The following is a 20,484-nucleotide window of genomic DNA, read 5'->3' as shown; positions in this document are numbered from 1 at the left end:
CCCAGTGACATCACAAAGTTAACACAAGTCCTGGCAGATCATGCTAAGACTCAGTGTCTGGATGCTAAGTGCTTTTCTGCATCGATTTAACGGTTTGATTATTTTGTTCTATTTCTAAAACACTCAGACGTGCTTTAAAATAAAAAACAAACAAACATGGAATCTGACTTTTTACAATATGGCACCATTGACTAAACCTGCTTTTTGTATGTTTCCATTGCCCACCCCTCCATCCACTCATAATGGATCAATATGAATCTATTCTGAGGCTGCATGTATCAGGCTTCAACTCAGTGGAAAACCAAACAATCAAATATGCACACGCTGAGAAGCAGAGAAACAGTGAATCACACTGCAGCAAAAGGGGTCACGGTGAGGAGGTGCAGTTTGCAGAGCGGCCACGGGATGGGGCTGCAAGCTCGGGTAAACTCACTACTGATACAAATGCCCCGTTTTCCTCACAACCTTTTAGTGACTAAAAACAAAATGCAGCACAGAGAAAATCTCTAATTATGTGCTGGTGAAAAAATGCTGACATTTGCATATTCACCACCTCCTGTTACTAATAGTGCTACTATCACCATGGTTACCACCACATGTACTACTACTACCACAAACATCACACTAATACTACTACGTAAGGTGATTTTTGGAAATATTTGATGTAACAAATACATTTAATTGTGGAGACATTAATGCTTCTCCCTCTTCTATTTAGTCACTTGTAATAAGCATCCCCATGTGCCACAAACTTAATGTTTTGATTTTGAGGAAAGGTTGATCTAACATGTGAGTTATATTATTACCATACCAATCACACACTGTAACTACAAAAACCCACATTGACTTCAAGGAAAACCACATTAGAAGGAGCCTTTGTCAAGTTGCCCCTCCATGACGCAATCGCTCTTTAGAAGCGGCATTTGATTTATCATTTGATTTATCATTTGATTTGTTCATTTCCTGTTCCTCTCTTTTTTTTCAAACTGGTGCTCCATAGATCAGCTGTGTCGCCGAGCAATAAAAACCAACACATCGAGAACAATGTGTTATTGAACCTTAACCACGTGAGGCAGTGAGGTGAAGTGAACATGGAGGATCGGCTCCATGTTCTCTCTTCCCTAGCTTTGTCCTCACATCGGCCCTGCAGCTACTAAGCATGTGGGATTTTTTCTCTGGGTAAAACATGTGAAGTCACATGGACAGGACACTAATGGCCCCGTGTTTAACACGCTGTACAACCTTGGTTTGAAGTGAAGGTTACATCCATTATCTGAGACCTTAGGCCAATTTAACTCCCCCCCTCCCAGCACCGCCTCCCCCGCTCAATCCCACTCACTCTTAGCTTTAACAGCCTAACAGTTTTAAACTTAATAATTTGTGTTCCCTTTGCTTATATTGTGTCATAGAAGACAAATGACTTGTTGTCAAATATCCCAGATATGAGAAATTTTGCCACTTTGAGTTGAAATATTCATAATTTTGTCATAATTTTTACAACAGTACCAGTACCTGGTAAATGCCTTTCAATTAAATTGCTGTTCATGGTGGTTATTTGTTGGTAAGTGTGTTCCTGGTTGTCCCATGAGCCTCTTCGGCAAATGCACCGTCAACAGAGGACAGCAGTAAGTGGGGGCTGGGTCACGCTGAATAAGGAAGTAGGGCTGGGATTGGTCAGAGGCAGGAGGGGGATTGGACGAGGCTGAGCGAGTGATTGAACGGGACCAAGAGGAATGGAGGGAGAGGGAGAGAGACAGAGAGAGACAGAGATAGCAGCAGATGGATTGCTGCAGACTGACGAAGGGTTGAGTGTATATGTGACAGTGGGAGTGTGTGGATAACAGAGAAGTGTGTGTGTGTGTGTGTGTGTGTGATTGTGTGTGTGTGTGTGTATGTAGGATCATGGTTGTGAATGAGTGGGTGTCTTTCATGTGCTCTGGTACTGGATGCAGAGAGCAATAATCCTCCTGAGGAAAAGGACAGAGAGTGAACAGGAAGCTGAACACGCTCCACACTAAAGCTGCCTTCAGTGCAGGTGCAAGCTCAGCAAACTGCACTGAGACTATCAGGAGTTTCTCCATGAATGCTGGAGACTGCAGAAGGACACCTTGGTCCCATCTTGCTTTTACTTTTGCCTGAGAGGACAAGTTTGTCTCCATCAGCAGCCAGGACTATTTGCAGCTTGCACCTTTGGGAGCACGAGAAGACGCCATAGAGAAGATTCTCTATGATGAAGATGAGTCTGGACCCGGTGCAGGTGATGAGCGGACAGGTCAAGGAGCTCAGGGTTGCCCCCTCTTCCAACGGGGACAGCAGAGGATCATGGAAGGAGAAGGAAGTGTTTGACCAGGATAACTTGGGCCTCAGCACCAAGCCAAAACCAGTGAGTGTCACTGATGGTTTTCTGTGTTCATATGTCATAGTTAGTGTGAAAGTTCCAACTCATCCGAGAGCGAGGGCCTCTTGTTGAAACAATTACCTGACGACAAGTGAGGGTTAGGGTTAGTTCCTCCCTCTCTCCCCTGCCCCTGCTCATCCTCCTCATTCAGATGTTTACATTGTCCACGTGCAGCTCTAAGCGTAGCTTATAACTAGGGGGCCAATGGGAGGGAGGGTTGCGGTCAGGCAAGGTGAGACTGAGTCGTCCGGTTTGGAGCCGCACTTCTGCGATACCCCTCTCTGTGTTTAAAAAATGGATTGACGTTTGAGAGCAGAGCAAAAAATGTGTTTTCACGATCCTAAGTGTTTTATTTCCACTGGAGTTTGGCTGGATGATTACACACTAGTTTGTTCTTAATACTATTCATTTCAGTGGTTTTAGAAGACACAACCTATGATATAAGTTAAAATGAATAATTGTATAATAAATATAAACATTTTAAATACATACAAAATATAGAAACTATTAATTAAAAAAGTATTGGGGATAAACAGATGTATGTATATTTTAAACAGACTAGGTGTTGTTCTGTGAAGTGAACATTTTGATCATTCAAACTTCTCGGAAGCAACTTTCCTGCTGAGAAACTCAACTCCAGCCTGTGAAAGGTTATCGTTCATCTGATGTGACGATTGAGAGAACCAGACTCACTGACTGGCAGAGCTCACTGCTGTTTATAGCAGCCCAGGATGTCAACATACTGCACAGGGCACAGTCTCATTTTCCAGGGTGTTGGGAGGGGGGGGGGGGAGTGGTGCTAAGCCTGACAGAGATCTATGAGAGAGAAAATTTAAAATGTAATGCACAAGAGAAAAAAGAGGGAGATATAAGAGGAAAACAGCGAAGAGTAAGGAGAAGACTGATGAGGAGGGCGAACTGAGAGCAAGGTCTGAGTGCTAAACGTGGATAAAAGCAGAGTAATCTCTGTTGCTGGAGGATTAGAGTAACCACGCTGATGTATTTTCAGACATGTCCATGATACCGTGTGGCAGTCATACCACCCTGATCTACTGCTTTACAATATTATAATGGAAATATGGGTCTAATGGAGAGCACAGATACATCTCTGGGTTAAGATTGCTTTATTTAAAGACATATAACAGCATTAGTGTGGAGCAAATGATTATTCATCAGAGTTAATGGACCTGACAGATTACAGGGATTTTATTCTAATGAGATGTTTATATGACGGTTGTAACTGAGCAGGATCCAGCTGTGGCATCATAATTCCTTATTTTTCTTAGTGTAACGTATTCACATATGATTCCTGGTTGTAAACATAAAACAGGTTGAAGATGTTTACAGTATTGAGAGCGCTCTTTTATTTATCTTAAATTTATTTGAATATTAAATATTTGATTGACTATTTGCTTTCTCAAAAAAAAAAAAAGAGTCCGCATTCTCCTCCTTTCCATAATCATACATTTCCATGGATGAATGCCCTGTCATGAAAAACTGCCTCCCCCATGGGGATAAATGTGAAAGATCAATAAGGAACAAAGGTGGTTTTCAGTAAAGAGGGGGAGGATTGGTAGAGGGGAGGCTGAGGATGTGGCTGGCCACAATAAGCAGGTGTTCCTGGAACTGAGGAGAACTGGTGTAAGGCAGGCCGACCAGGAACTGAAGAGTGAATCATTGTTACCCTAAGTAGAGCTGATCAAATTTGCCAACCACAGGTGTCATTTCAGTACAATGGAGTATTAGGGCCAGTTTGAGAGAAAAATAAATTCATATTTAAAATGTCAAGAAACAAGACGCAATATCATGAGAATAAGGTTGTAATTTAGGCTCCGTGGAGAAATATCATAAGATCAGTCTGTCACCTGCATTAAAATAACGAATGTGGAGTTGTTTTTGTTGTTATATTTGACTTTTTCTTATTAAATTACAACTTTATTCTCCAAAATGACAACTTTCTTTTATAATACAACTTTATTCTTATATTATTACAAAGTTATTCTTGAAATCTCTTATTATATTTTTCTTCATTTAGCCCATTTCATTTCAGTGGAAAGACAAACAGAATAAAACTATATATCATATATATAGTTTATATAATATTATACATATATATTTATATATATATATATATATATATATATATATATATATATAATAAAACTAAATTAACTGAGCAATCATTTAGTTGTGTTTTGTGTATTTGGGGGAGAAAATTGATATTTACCAGCGTTATAATTTCAGTTTAAGCTCATAGTAGATAGATTCCAGGGAAACCGGGACATTAACATTGTTGTTACTGGCAGCGAGTTCCTTCACACTCCGTCGTTGCCATATCTTCTAAAGCTTCAACCTTTTACCTAGCTATAAATATCAACCCCACCATTTGCGCTCCCAGTGGAGATGAGGCTCATTGAGAGAGGACAGACCGTTAACATTACCAGTATCAGATTACAGCAGAGAAGTATGGATCAAGCCCAAAGTGTGTGAGATGTTATTCATGGAGTAAACTGACCCGAATGGATGAAGCAGAACCAAAGAGTCTGTATTTTTCTGCTGTAAACGGAGCCCTTTAAAAACTATATCTGTTCAGACTGTGTCGCACCTCTACAGCTTTTAATAGCTTCTAAAGAATGTGTTGACATGTAGGTGTCAGAAGTTGCAAAGACAATAACAGGCCACAAATGATCCCGTATAGGGGAAATGTAAAGCTGTGGGGAATTCTTTCTGATGAATAAAAACCCCAACTGTCATTCTGCTAAGGTGACAGGGAGACGAACCCGGAAGGTGGAGGGAGGCGTGTTCTTCGTAAGTATGCTCCATCATCACGTGTGGTCACTGGTTGTGTCCGTGGCAACTGAGCGACCATCACCGTCGCCCTTTCACCTTTTTCTTAACCTCCCCCACCGCTCCTGCATGGTCACGCATCCACCCACTCTACTAACCCGCAGCCTGACCTGATGGTTCTTCACATGTGCCGTCATGTTGATTTATCGCCCAATGGACAGTCACTGAGCCGATGAATCGACTCCCTGTGTCCCAATCACCACTAACCTATTCGATCTCATGCTGCTGCCATATTTAGATTTTGAGACTGATTGCATGCGCTGCACCAGGATGAAATAAAATATGTCTTTATGTGCATGTGAGCCTAAATCCAAAACATAAATACACACTACAACGATATTTGAGTATTTTTTAAATTTCACATTTGTTTGAAAGAAATGATGAGTTTTGACAACCAAAGTGGAAAAGTTGTCTTTGGTTCACCAATAAATGAGCACCAACATGAAGACAGATAATCCTAAAGACATGTTAAAAATATGTCTACCTACTGACGCCACAAATGTCTGTCTGTATATGGAATGCATGTCTTGTGAACCGCTCATTTCATTGGCTTCATCTTTGACTTGTGTGTTGCTAATTGCCAGAGAATGTGCAGTGCCGGTTCTGGTGTGACATGTAATACGTTAGTAACAGACAGTAAGCATTCGGTAGCAGTCAGTGGGGGCAGGGCAGTGTGCCTTCAGTCTGCAGACTGAGTTCATAATGTCTTCTTCCTGGGATAATGTAAAACAGTGGTCCATAACTAGGTCAAACCGCTGCCAGATCATTTTGATAGTGTGATTATTTCTATTTCACTATATCAGAGATTCACACACAGACAAAGAGCCATGGCAACAACATCCACCGAATCACTTCCTGTTTGGCAATTTCTCTTTGCAGTAAAAGCACTTGGTATGTTTTGTTACTGCAGTGCTTTATATTGAACCGAATTACAGAGCTTTTCTTTAGAAAAGTTGTGGACTTGAAAGTCTGAAGATGGTGTTGATTGCTGAACATATATCTGAAATAGCTGACATGCAATGCAGGAAAATATAACTCCAGTTGATTAAGTGATTCCAACTAATATATATAAACCACGCATATGAACAAAAAATACAATTTAGTTTGTTTTAATGAAAAACAGTGACCAGGCAGGAAGAACACAAAGTTTTCTAACTTCACTGTGCACCATGTTTATAAAAAGCTCTGAACACAAAGCCATCACACAAACAATAAAAAGTGTCAGTATATTGTAGAAACTGTTTGAGGAAGAATCACAAGTGACAAGGAATAATTCTGAAGTATCTCCAGAGCATTGACACAGGACAAGAGAACAGCCTATTACAAACAGGTTTGAACAGGCATAATACTATAATAATAGTATAATATGATTTTTATGTATACTTATATGGATGTATGTAGAGCAAAAATGCATTTGAATTTCAGTTAAAAAATAAATATATTTAATAAGTAAATATTGTCATGAAATGAGCAATAGGCAGAACTCAAGTTATTATTTTGCAATTAGTGTTACATATTCCTGTGTGTTGACTTAGTTCTGTCCTGAACAAGACAACCTTTACTTGCAGCCTGGGGAGAAACTCTTCCTCTGGTGACAAAGTAAAGCTACATGCTTCTGTGTGTGTGGTGCAAACACAAACCTTTTCACACACACACACACGTGTTTATATGCACAAATCAGTTTATTAGGTACAATAGGTAAACCTAATGCAATCAGGTTTCAGATTTGATGGAACATTGTCAGACAGTTGTTGATTAGTCAGATCAGTTCTGTAGGATGTAGGTTGTAGGGCTGATGAACTACAGGATGGTGCATTATTATGTTAACCTTATTTAAATCAATGAGGATATGCTTATTAATAGGTAGACCTCTTTGTATAACGAATTTTGCTGTGACAATCTGTTCAGTTGAATTATTTTACCATCTGATGAGGATCAGGATGAATCCTGACAAGGCAACCTGTGTGAGCATGTTTGTGTGTGTGTGTGTGTGTGTGTGTGTGTGTGTGTGTGTAACAGGTAAGTAGGTGGCATATCAGCATGCAGCATAGTTGTGATGGAATTGGGCTAAATACAGGGACTATGGCTCAGTGAGCCCGTCGGCCTGTGGCCCAATTACCAGCACACAGCCGTCAAGGCATGGACACAACATTCATGTGTCTTAATACACAAATCTCTGCCCCAAATGGGAACTCACACAAGTGTATGTGTGTGTGTGTTTTATTTTGAGAATTATTTTCATGCACTTCAGGTAATCCATTAAAATTTGACATTTAAAGTTATAAAAAGTATTAATAATGATAATTAATAATTATCAATACAATCTCTATTATTACATTTATTAGAGTGCAGAACAAAAGATAAGTTCACCAATATTACATGCATGCATTCACACACGTTGGCAAAGTTATGTGAACTTGTACAACCATCAAACACACACACAGACACAATTTTACGTGCACATTTCTCTGCTTTAAATGAGTTGAAGCCCATCAGCTGATTTCCGTTGCCCGCTGTGGGCTCCAGTGCCGGGTGCCCCCGTAGGAATGCTGCCCTCCCGCCCCCAAACTCAAGCACTGAAGCGTAAACACACACTTCAGGAAACATGAGCACATCACAAGCCAACGGCACCATCATCAACTGTTCACAGAGGGTGTGTGGAGTAATGATGAGGATATTCTCTTCTCACGCTTTTTTGTTTAGAGATTAAATAATTCCTCGTATGATCAGGCCAGCCAACACAATTTCAATCCCCTGGTTACTTGGACACATAGCTTTGTTTACATGACTAAATGTAAACGTAAAGCAAAGCATATGTATAAAATAAGACTTTATGGTAGTGCTTGCTGCTCATAGGCAAACAGAGGGTGAAATATTTGGGATATTAGATGCATCGTTTTCTTCCCATAAATTACAGACAGTTGTTTATTTGATCTATATTTTTTACGTAGGTAGCACACATTGTATGAAAAAAAAAATATAATATAAGTTTTAAGAGTTCTAAAATTGGACAAATCATCTTAAATTATTTTCTGTCTAATATCTATACATTTTTTATAGTTTTCAAAATTGTCTATGTATAATAATGATTCTTTGATTAATGCTGTATCAATATTTTGTGTATTATTATTATTTCAGTAATATTTTAAGTAATTTAACAATCAATACTATCATGTTATTCTAAAATATTGGTGGGAGGTTATTTTTACCTATAAGTAATTGGGATTATTATTATTATTATTATTAAAAGCAGTTCTGAAACATGGTCAAGTCATCAACAAGCCTTCCTCCTCGCAAATAATTGTCACACAGTCCCTCCGAGAGTTTAAAAGAAGTTAAGTCCTCAGGTGTAGTGAATGAAACTGGTCACATTGCTGAATAGTTTTCTTATCAGTTGTTAAAAGGAAATGTTTAAAGTATTCATTGCAGGATTCAAGATTCAAGATTTTTATTGTCAAATGCACAACAATAACATTAAGCAGTCGCTAGCAATGAAATGCTTGAGTCACAGGGTATCTTCCAGCAATGCTCAAGTAATTACAACCCCAAAAAATAGAAATGGTATAAAATAAAATATCAACATTTAAAATAGAAAATAAAAAATAAATATATATATAAATATATATATTTACAGATGAAGAGAGAAATAAAATAAAACAACAACAGTGCAATTTGTGCAATAGTGCAAATATGCAAATATGCCACGGTGCTGCTTTGGTGGAGTTATTGCAGTTAAGAGGAGTTTAAAAGTCGTATGGCCTGGGGGATGAAACTGTCAAAGGAAACCCAAAGCAGGGTTTCCTTTGAGGTTCACCAGAGGTTAAATGTAGAGTCATCATCTTTTACTCATCCTCCCCAACGTGTTTCCCAGTCATCATTTCAGTGGCTCGCTCAGCTTGCCTTATTTTCTGTCCTCAACACACTCTACCACGTCTGTTTGTCCCCTGCAGCCGAAGCCAGAGAACGCGGTGACTATTGCTGTCTCCTCTCGTGTCATGTTTCGGACTGAGCGTGAGCAGAAGGTGTTTGAGCAGAAAGGAGTGGAGGAGTATCTGAGATACCAGATCGAGCACGAGAACGAACCCTTCGCCCCTGGGCCTGCCTTCCCATTTGTCAAAGTAAGAGTCACACCAACACACCAACAGACACAAACCCGAACAGTGCAGACCAAGACGGAGTTTTCGACTTTTGTCTTCTGACAGGCTCTGGAGACAGTCAACGCTCGTCTGCGGGAGCTGTACCCAGAAAGTGAAGAACTGTTCGACATTGTTTTGGTGACATACAACCACGCACATGTAGGAATTCGACTCATCAACACAATCAACCATCACAGTAAGTCTGAGCTGCGGTTTCCCAGTGCAAAGAAAAGGGGCCTTGTTCCAACGATCACTTTCAGAGTTAGACAACATGGCAATAAGACAAGTTTATGAATTTGGCGACAGTCAGGGGCCTCGTCATGAGATACAATGTGGCAGACAGTAAAAGGGCCTTTAAATAACCTTCTGTCATGGAGCAATGACCATTGCTTGGTTCATGACATATCAACTTTCAAGCACCAGCACACATAGTACGCATGAGCCTGACAAGCTCATTATCGCTCCATCACACAAATTAGGCACAAAATCACTGTTCTGAAATATACTGACACTTTGTTCAGATCTTTTTTATAAACATTTTATGGTGCAGAGTGAAGTTAGAAAGCTGTGGGTTCATCCCACCTGGTTTATCTGCAGTGAAGATTTTAAAGTCAGTGTTTTTCATAAAGTGCAACTGAATTAGCTTCCTTACTGTTTGCGTGTGTGGCTTACCTGTAAAGTTTGAATGATTTACTTAACTTGTTCACACATGACATGTTGGCTATTTGAGATGTCTGTTAAGCATTTGACATAATCTTTAGACCCAAGTCTCAGCTTTTCAAAATAAAAGCTCCGTAATTCAGCTCAATATAATCTATGAATCGCTTGGCATAATATACATAAGTTGACTTCTTTATGTCTTTTCAAATGAAGGTTGTTCTGTATCAGTTGCACACATAACACTGCTGGTCTAAGTGTTTATGTTCATATTCTCCCATACAGTTAGTTTTCATAGATCCCAAACTTTGCATGAGAAGCGGTACACCAGCTTTCAGACCCAGTTTTTGTGCCTACACAGCGGTTATAGATCAGATCCCAGGTCTGTATCTGGATGAATTATAATTCAGAGTCTGACTTTGGTCATGGGAACCGAAACGTTATGTAATTATACTTTCAGTTAGTACAAGGTTTCCCACTGGTGTCTAAGCCCAAACCATGAAATTAATTATTTCGGGGCTTTTACTAAATGTCGCTACCTCCTTTTTTGTGTGTTTTTATTGAGTCCTTTTCCTGATGAAACATTAAGGAGAGAAAACAATAAAAGACGTAATGAGATAATCCAAGGATCCTGACGTGAGCTCAGCTGAGGGACAAACAAACAAGTGGATCAACAGCTGCCTGTAGAATCCTTCCCAGGAAAATCTCAGACCCTGTGCAGTGGCGACATCTTCCTTCACAGACCGCTTCCTGTTCCTCAGAGCCACGGGCCGGGATGAGCTAAGAGAGTACGTCCTCCGGGAGGCTGGAATAATCCAAGGGGCCCCGAAACAAAACAGGTCGGAGCGGAGTCAACAAAACAACGCACGGCCTTCCATCTGCTTCGTCGTTAGATCTCACTGGTGGCTCTCTGCATGAGGGGCCCCGAAGCATTCAAACAGTCCCCTGACCTCTGCTTCTTTACTGCAGAGCTAAAGGAAAACATGGTTCCTCTCATGTCACGGGGAGTAGAGCTTGATGGGTCACCAGATCATTCAGTCTTTGACTGTCGCTGGAGACATAACTATAAGTAGGGATTGAGACTGAAATATCGACATTTCCTTTTCATATTCAAAAGTGCGATGTAAAATACACATCGAAATATTTAGCATCTAGTCCCACTGGCTATTTATAACAGCAGCAGGATGGAGTGTAAAGTTTCCCTTCTTGCATTTGGATGACTCAGTAAAACTCTGCAGTTCGCACATAGGCCTGAATGACAAACATAGGTGACGCCAGAAACTCGATACATCTCTTTAGCATGTATATGATCACAGGACCCGAGGGCGAGGATGACTGATAGGTCCTGTAATGTTCGCCATGTGAAGTAAATTGAGACTTCATGTTAAGACATTATCGTTCCCGGTGGAAATTAGAAGTGCAGCCACGACATGACCTCAAATAAGCATCAGTATTCATAACATCTGACCCCTGGCTGCCGGCAGAGGAAAGTATTAAACTGAGCGATGACGCTTCATGTATGTGGACGAGACAGCGGCGGCGTCACAGTCCTGCTGAGTTCCTGCTCCCTGCCTCAGATCTTTAAAGCAAGCAAATAAATAATGCTAAACATAAATGATGTGAAAACATCAAGGGTGAGGACATTTTCCATTGAGTGACTCCCACGCTTCAGCACCCATGTTAGAGGCAGAGGACGCAGGGGGGACTTGAACTGATGAAGTGTACAGTACAGAGCCATGTAGGGGTTAAGACCCTACGAGGGCTTCACTACACAATAAACTGTTTGGGAAATCGAATGGTTCTTTGAATGATGGAGGGATAACATAGGGAAAGATGAAGTGCATGGTGAGAAGCAACCAAAAGAGGAGGAAGTCAAAATTACACAGACTACGTGTTCATCAGGTATGACAGACGGTCAAATGAAAAGACACTACAGGTTGCTTCGGGGGAAGTGTAGGATTCATCTGTCTTGAGGAGTCAAAGTCAGGATATCTCGGTTTTCGATTTTCATCATTCTTTATAATGACTTCCCTCATCTGCTTGTAAATTTAAGATCAACACTATCTTTTTAGAATGAATTAAATCTTAGCGAGGTTTCTTATCTACATTTTGAATGAATGTTTAAGTTTGAAACTTGAATGTTCAAAAATTCAAAGGTTACTTTGAATGAATGCCATGGCCTTGTAGTTTCTTTTAGTTAATGATGAGAAAATAAATGTCCGAACCACTGACCTTCTCTTTCGCTATAATAATTATTTATAGAATAAACTTAATACTTCTGTTCCCTTTACAACAGCCCCCCCGATCTCGCTGGTCCCCTCATATATAACAGCTCGTTTAAAGAGAACTGAAACGGTCTACATGATCCGTTGATCGTCACTTCGCGTCTCTGCTTCGGACTGAATTAAGAGAGGGAGCCTCCCCTCTGCCAAAATGCAAACAGACACTTTCCCACCAGTCTTAATTCCTCCTGCCCCTCATTTGTACAGCCCGTCCCTCCCCTTCCCCCCCTCTGGTCCACTTTCTCCGTGCTTGTAAGTTTATCCTGTCACCCTGTCTGGACTCCGTTGACCCCTCCACTTCACCTCCCGAGACTCCTGAACCTACGTATCACAAACTCCCAACAGCTCCAAAGCGTCAGTCTCCAGTAGAAAATGAAGATCTTAACATCAGCTTAATAAACACTGTAATGGATCTGTGGCGCAGAGAAAATACTGACACTTAAAACTGAGTGATGAACCTGCTGTTGTTTGTTTTCTCCTTCCTCAGACTTGTTCATCGAGAGGTTTTGTATGACGGGGGGAAGCAGTCCTATCGGCTACCTGAAGGCCTGGCAAACCAACCTCTACCTGTCCGCTGACGCCGACAAGGTCCGGGAGGCACTGGCTGAAGGTGAGCGCACACGCACACATATGGCTCATGTAATTGTTAGCTTTGGAATGAAAGATGGCAATTTACAGTATTGTCACGGTTAGAAATGTCATCTCTTATTCTGGTTTTAACCATGATATGATGACTGGGAGGGACATGAGAAAATGATTATTGATGTTCCTGTACAGATGTTTTAAATGTGGTTTCACAAAGGGATTGTATGTGAGGTTTTTGCTCTCTGAGTGCTGTTCTATTTATCAAATGAAGATACATTACTCTGAAGGATTATCTATGACAAGTTAAAGTACAACACACTCACTTTTATCAATACAAGGTGTAACATACATTTTCTGGGCTTTTACTATCCGCAATGACTTGAAGGGGTCAGTAGGGAACATCAAAGTATGTAAAGAGTCACTGTGCAGACTTTTTCACTCAGTCCATTCTAGAAAATATTTCAAATTTTGTACTTCCTCCCCCATAAGAGTCATATAGGTTCGCACCATATATACAGGCTATGGTTCGCACTCGTCCCTCAGCCCCACCCCACCACCTCGCTTCCACACCGAACCCAACACCAAGCCGACTTGTTACTGAGCTAGAAGCTTGTTAGCTACCGCAAGCTAATCACAACAAACCACACTGAAGAAACACTGCAGCGTGGAGGGATGCAAGGAAGAGAATGTGTCCGTGCACATTCCTCCTAAGAACGTTACTGTTTGAAACCAGCGGTTAGCTTTATTTCTTATGACATGCAGTGTCACAGTGCTCAGTACGGAGCCTGTTGCAGCTCCACAAAGAGGCAGAAGAGGGGACATGGAAATACACATTGCAGCAGTTTGTTCAAGTTTAAACCACTGATATACCATCTTAGGGGTACCAATACCTCAAATAAAATACCAGAAATGTGTAAAATATGGGGCCTTTAAGAATGGCTTTCAAGTGACGGCTATTAGATTTATCAGGATTTACTCATATGCAGGGCAATACGTTCTCTCAATTATGATCTTCTTTTCTTTTTTAATTAAGCTCACTTAAATTGAATAAATAGAGATAACATTTGTAAGATGTGAGACATAAGCTGCACCAAACTGGTTTTATAAAAACAAAAAACAGAGCTAAATGTTCTCCTGTTTGTTTAATACATCCAAATATTAGACACGCGTGACGTAATTTCTGTACCAACTGGGTTGGTTTCAAAAATGATTTATCCTCAGAATCTGCACATCAATAGACTGAGGGGAGCTCTTTTAATGCAAATATGGAGACATCGATTAGCTTGACATACTGTACATGCTCTAATCCATCCAGTATGTCTAGTTTTACTGTTGTCCTTGTTATTGTGTGTGCAGAATGATTTAAAATGCAAGCCGTGAGCAGGTCATCAGATTTCTGATGAATATAATAAAATAAAACAGACATAAGTATAAAGATAAAATTCTTGTACGCACTCTGACGCACATTAAGTGTGTCTCAATGTGCTAGGGGTATAGGTTGTGAATTATCCCTCTCCTGTTTGCATAATAAGTACCAGTGACTGACAAGCTATCGTGACATTACCATAAATCAGCATATTTATTTCCCTTCTTTGTATTTGCTTGATGGATTCCTGCATGCTACACAGGATATCAAGTCCTACACTCAGAGGGAGAGCAGGAGGCAGAACGATCCCATTTGCTCAGACCGACGCTCTGAATTTATGGGATTATTTGAAGACACATGGATATGCTTCAGATGGTTTTATATTTGTACGGCGCAGCACATTTCATGTTGGGTCAGTGTGCTATCAGTCCATTGGCCGAGTTAAGCATGTCTTCTTCTACGTACTCTGATAAACCTTAGCAGCCATCTGTACCTGGGACAAACCAAGTGTTTGATAAATTCACCATTATCAGACTTGCACAGACATTCATGGGATCCACGCACGATGATTTACATCATAATTAATTCCCAACATGAATAGAATCACTTCCTCTCTAGCAATCAGTCTCCAAAGTAAATTCACAACATTTAGTTTTTGTAGCTGCAAAGGTTTAAATCGATTTGAATTACAGAGCTTTTACTTTGAAAAGTTGTGAACACCAGTTCTGTAAATCACTCCAACTCAGAAAGGTAATAAATAGATTCAGTTTCATTTATTGCAGGTAAACCAGGTAGGATGAACTGAAAGTTGTCTAACTTCACTCTGCACCACCGACTACAGAGCATTAACAAAGGGCAAGTTACCAGCCCATTCCAAACAGGTTTCATGTTCCATGAATAGCAATGTTTTTGAACTGCAATGTTAAGGCATTGACATATATTTATATTTATTATACATATATATTGTATTGTTTGTTGGTGTTTTTGTTGTGTTATATGGTAAAATAAATGTCCTCATATGAGGAAATAATGTTATCAGAAATGACCTGTTCAAAAACAAAGCTTATTATTCAAGTTTTTATACTTTTATTCTATTAATCACAGATATGAAGAAGAATTAGAAACTCCATGCTGAAACAAAAGCTCTGACTCAGAGGGTCAAAATAGGATTGGACTTGGTCTGCTGAGCCATATTCAATATGTTCTAGATTTTCACTGTCCAGCAAAAGCAGAACACAACACACAAAATACATCTGCTAATCTGTGCAGTGGCCTAAGGGGAAACAAACTGTGCCGCTAACTAATCATAGCGTGACCACAAACCTCTCAAGGTGACTTCAAGGACACTCTTCATGTGAGTCATAAGCTTAATGTCACTCATACAGAGACACTGGGAGGCAAGCAGCCATCAACAACCCCTCCCCCCCACACACACACATACACACGTACACACACACACACACACACACACACACACACACACACACACACACACACACACACATAAACACACAAACACACACAAAGTGAAGTGCCCTTGACATTTTACTTGAAAGGTCTATCTAATTAGTTATAAAGCCATGAGTCAATACTTTGTGTACGCTGCTGAAGGCCTCTACAAGTGTTCCTCTTTTTAAGAGCACTAAAGCTGCAACGACGTCAGTGAAAACCTTCCCCTGATTTTTTCCAGTTACTGTAAGGAAGTGGAGTGAAAGGGAAGGCTGGTTGTTGTTGTTATTTTGCCAGGGTTCAACAAATACAACAAGACAGGTGTCCATGGGGCGAGAATTAGAGTTTGGAGTGGTTTTTACTTTCCTTTACATGTTTATATGCACTTTTTTGATATTTACACAGATTTCCCAAGGAATCATTTATGCATATTATTATAAAAGATCAGGCATTTTGAGAGGATGCAGCTTGACTGAATTTAAGTGGACTGCTGGAGCAGAGGTATGTACTCAATGAAGGACATTCTAGTTGTAAAATAAATATTTGATACTTCATTGTCATGATTATCTGATCAGTGCTTCTGTGCTGCTCCCTATTCTTTCTTAAGGGCCAAGTACCCAGCTGCTGCAGTGCAGGGCGACCATGAAGGAGGTGTAACTTTCAGATAAAGTCAGATGGTTATGGTTATGTTTGGGTTGTATGGACTCTCCTTTGCTGCTATGACTGCTGCAAATAAGATTAGCTGTAGTTTGAAAGGTGTGTGAGGCTCTTCTGAACAGAGCATCTCTGAGAGAATATCAAGAACACCCTCTGCTGGACCAGCAGGCCAACTACTTCAAACCACAATTTGAATTCACATTAGTTATAACAGTTAGAATAAAGAAAATAATTTTCCACACATCAAAACTATAACTATATTAATTTAAATAAATCACTGGCAGTCCTGTTTGATTTAGTCAAGAGAAATTAAGTAGAGTAAAGAGCAATGTACATGTGAATGTCTGCAGGTAATCAAGTATCTATGGCAGGGGTGTCCAAACTACGGCCCACGGGCCATCTGCGGCCCGACATCGATTTAAATTGAAATTGGCATTTAAATTGGCCCGCCTCCAAAAAAATGAAATAAAAAATAAAATTTGGGGGGGAAACCAACAATTTAGTAGCACTTAAATGGCACTTGATTATGACACTTTGTAGTTTTTTGAAGTTATTATACTTTCTTGATTCTTTTTGTTCTGGGTTTGTACCCTTGAATGCACTTATTGGATAAAAGCGTCAGCTAAATGAAATGTGATGTGATGGACTATGGCCCACTGTATTGCAGCTGTTCCTCAGAACGCCGCCCCCCCCCCCCCCCCCCCTCTATGTAGTTTGGACACCCCTGATCTATGGCTTTAGTTTTAAGTAAACCACATTAGGTGGAGGTAGAGTAAACTAAAGTGAGGGAATGTGAAAGTAAAACAAGAAGACAAAGTCAAAGTTTCTAATAACCCGTTGTCACCTCTGTGTGTGTCTGTGTTCAGGCATCGCGGCAGCCACCATGTTCATGCCAGATAAGCTGACGGAGGTATCGGAGTCCCAGCTGAGGGTGGCGTTTGACGGTGACGCCGTCCTCTTCTCTGATGAGTCAGAGCGCATCTTCAAGGCCCATGGGCTGGACAAGTTCTTCGAGCACGAGAGGGAGAATGAGGACACGCTGTTGGAACATGTGTGTAGTTTTAACTGGACATTGTTCCCTTGAATAGTTGCTAATACGCTGTGACAATGGATTTATTATATCAGCTCAGACTGAACAAGCATAGTGCAGTTTGCATTTCACTCTGAAGTTTGTTTTAAAACCCTACTCTTCTTTGCAGCAATAAACTGCCCTGCAGCTCTAATCACCTGTAAATGATTATGCAGATGTTTATGATATCAAATTAATTTCATTATCTGATTATTCGATTCACACTGTGTTCCATTAAAATAAAAGTAGAGGACAGAAAATACACAAAATGCAAGATACTGAAACACTAAAGAACACACAATCTCACCAGTGCTCATCGTAAACTGTTCCTCTCTGGCAGGGTCCCCTGAAGGGCTTTCTGGAGGCACTGGGGAAGCTCCAAAAAAAGTTTTACGCCAAAGGCCAACGCTTGTCCTGCCCCATCCGGACCTTCCTGGTGACGGCTCGCAGCGCGGCCAGCTCCGGGATCCGGGCGCTGAAGACGCTCCGGGCATGGGGCTTGGAGATCGATGAGGCTCTGTTTCTGGCGGGAGCGCCGAAGGGCCCAATGCTGGAGAAGATCCGGCCTCACATCTACTTCGACGATCAGATGTTTCACGTGGAGGGAGCGGCAGAGATGGGCACCGTCGCTGCCCACGTGCCCTACGGTATTGCACAGAAACACAACGCCAAACAGAAACCAGGAGTTGGGAAGTAGATAGCAGGACTTCAGGATTCCGCTGGAAATGGAACAAGAGAAGAAGGATTGAGCGGAGGACATCTTGAGAGGTCGGAAAGATGAACTTTGACTGTATTATTGTAAGTGGAAATGTATCATTTCCACATTGTAGGAATTTTATTTTAAGTGTCTTTTATCACTGTGCAAGCTGTTTTAGCGTATAATCGTAGTCCAGGTAGCGGTCAAGTAGAGGTCTGGTACCCGAGGTGACATATTTAAGTGTTTTGTGTGAACTTGATTCATATGCAGGGCTGCACCTAACTTTTTTGGTCTGGTTCTCGAGAGATCAGCAGGAGATGTTGCTTGGTGCCGACACTTTAAAGTGGAACTATAACCCTACAAGCTCCTGACTGCTGTGTTCATGTGATGACCAGAAACGCAAAATCTGATTCAGCTGGGATCACAACAAACAATGGACGTAAAACGAAACCTATGAAAAGGAGCTCATCCCCCAAGGGAATACTTGGTAAATAGATAAATGGCTGAAAAGCTAGTCTAATAATGGAAGAAAGACAAACTGTCTGGGGCCTTCTGCTGTCTCCCAGTTCCACGAAGGCATGTTCCGTTAATGTTCCATTTATGTGCACCCCTGAATATGTCTAAACAGGATTTTCAATGGTGCTTGATTGCCATGGCAACCTGAATGTCTTTCTCTCACTGCCGCATGCATTCATGAAGAAGAAGCCTCTTCAGCTGGAGGACACAGAGTGAATGGATTCGCTTTTTAGGTAAAGCACAGACCCAACTCTGTCAGTGAACGAGCAATGAGTACAACACAGAGACACCATAAGGTGTGATGGCCATGAGAGTAACTCACAGTTCATGTATAATTCATTTCAGATTGACTTGTTTTAATGTATATTACTGCAGATAGAGATATGATTTACCATTGTGTTTGTCCAAAACAAACATAGCAAGCCATACATTTCAGCTGGGGCCGATACTATGAATACCTCAGATTGTTGTGTACCCATGGAAATTAAAACTAGTTGTCAAATTTTGCCGTTACAGAACAATGATCCATCAACCTTTGGCACAAATAACTCAAGCAAGAGGGTATAATCATTAAAGTGATGGGGTAAACTGAGCCCTCTATTGGTAAATGGTGCCGCTATTAAAAAATGACACAAAATCAGATAATTTTCCACTTTGATATTGCCATAAATTTAACAAAGGGATAAATGTTTACTTAAAGTAAAACCATATATTTGTATACTGTTGTTCAACACGTTGCTTAAACGTTTTTAGGGAAGGATTAAACTTTGATCTTTGTGTGTTAGAAATAATGTATGTGTACATGTGCTTTTGTGTACATACAGCATGTTTGTGCATGAACATTGTAACACTTGTAACAGTGATCGAACATCCACATGAACTTGTAACAGTGACAAATAAGGAGTTAGTGTACGTATATGTATGCATGTCTATGTGTGTTTGTGTGTGTGTGTGTGTGTTTGTGTTTATGTGTGTGTGTACGCAGAGAACAATAACTGACCATTGGTTCAATTTACCCCCTCATCACTGGCTTGTTTTACCCCACAAACACCAACTTAACAAAACTGTTTCACAGAGCAGCCGAGATCAACAGTTATGTTAAGTTCATATTCTTGTTTTGTAGCTTAGATTGAAGTAAATTCATATTTAATAATGTCCAATACATCTATATGAATTCATTATTTTATTTTTTTCTGCATTGGTATATTTAGCCCTCTCTCAAAGCTGGACTACACTTCCTTAATTTGTGGTCACATGATTCATTTTTTCATGGTAACCTAGATACAGGGGCTGGCTCATCTTACCCACTGGATCAACTTCTCCCCTACCTTAACAGCCATCGGTGAGGCAACCTGGGAATTCAGGGCCTTGCTCAAAGACACTTCAGCATACTGTTTGGAAGAGCTGAGGTTTCGAACCTCCGACCCTCTGGTGGACGACCCGCTGTATCTCCTGAGACACAGTTTCCCATAACTGTCCAGCGGCATTTGGCATGGTTTTACTTGCATGAAAAAATTTAAAGAGTTATGATCCATTAAATGTGCACTAAGCTATCGTTAAAGACTTAATGATTCTACTGCCCCCTCCTGTTTGCTGAGGATTAGTACAAACTCTGCTTAGGTGCTGATCAATGGTGTGAAAAAACACTTTAACTCCATCTGGCAATCAATACCCAATTGGTAATCAATAACTCATTCCAGTCGCAGTGTGACCTATGTTGGACTGGAAATCACAAATCCGTTGTCCTTTGACAATAAAGGCGGCACTGGCCTTTTGTAAATGTCACTCCAGCTATAGTCGCTCTGTCACTGCTGGCAAGACGCTG

At 40.6% G+C, this 20,484-nt stretch overlaps 1 protein-coding gene across 2 annotated transcripts; it reads left to right on the top strand.

Moving 5' to 3' along the window:
- The first annotated feature begins 1,730 nt into the window (after positions 1-1,730).
- nt5c1aa (5'-nucleotidase, cytosolic IAa) lies at positions 1,731-20,214 on the top strand. 2 transcript variants are annotated; one of them, XM_062410607.1, is made up of 7 exons: positions 1,732-2,383; positions 5,162-5,206; positions 9,196-9,363; positions 9,448-9,577; positions 12,808-12,930; positions 17,244-17,428; positions 17,787-20,214. In XM_062410607.1, the coding sequence occupies exons 1-7, from the start codon at positions 2,228-2,230 to the stop codon at positions 18,141-18,143; spliced, it is 1,164 nt and encodes a 387-aa protein (XP_062266591.1). In that variant the 5' UTR covers positions 1,732-2,227; the 3' UTR covers positions 18,144-20,214. The 2 variants fall into 2 exon arrangements, with proteins under 2 accessions (XP_062266592.1, XP_062266591.1); XM_062410608.1 differs by lacking the exon at positions 5,162-5,206 and having other exon boundaries at positions 1,731-2,383.
- The last annotated feature ends 270 nt before the right edge of the window (positions 20,215-20,484 follow it).

Source organism: Platichthys flesus, chromosome 17 (assembly GCF_949316205.1).
Source record: "Platichthys flesus chromosome 17, fPlaFle2.1, whole genome shotgun sequence".
Taxonomy (NCBI): Eukaryota; Metazoa; Chordata; class Actinopteri; order Pleuronectiformes; family Pleuronectidae; genus Platichthys; species Platichthys flesus.
Note: the sequence above shows the minus strand (reverse complement) of the source record. Positions and strands in the feature narration are given on the sequence as shown.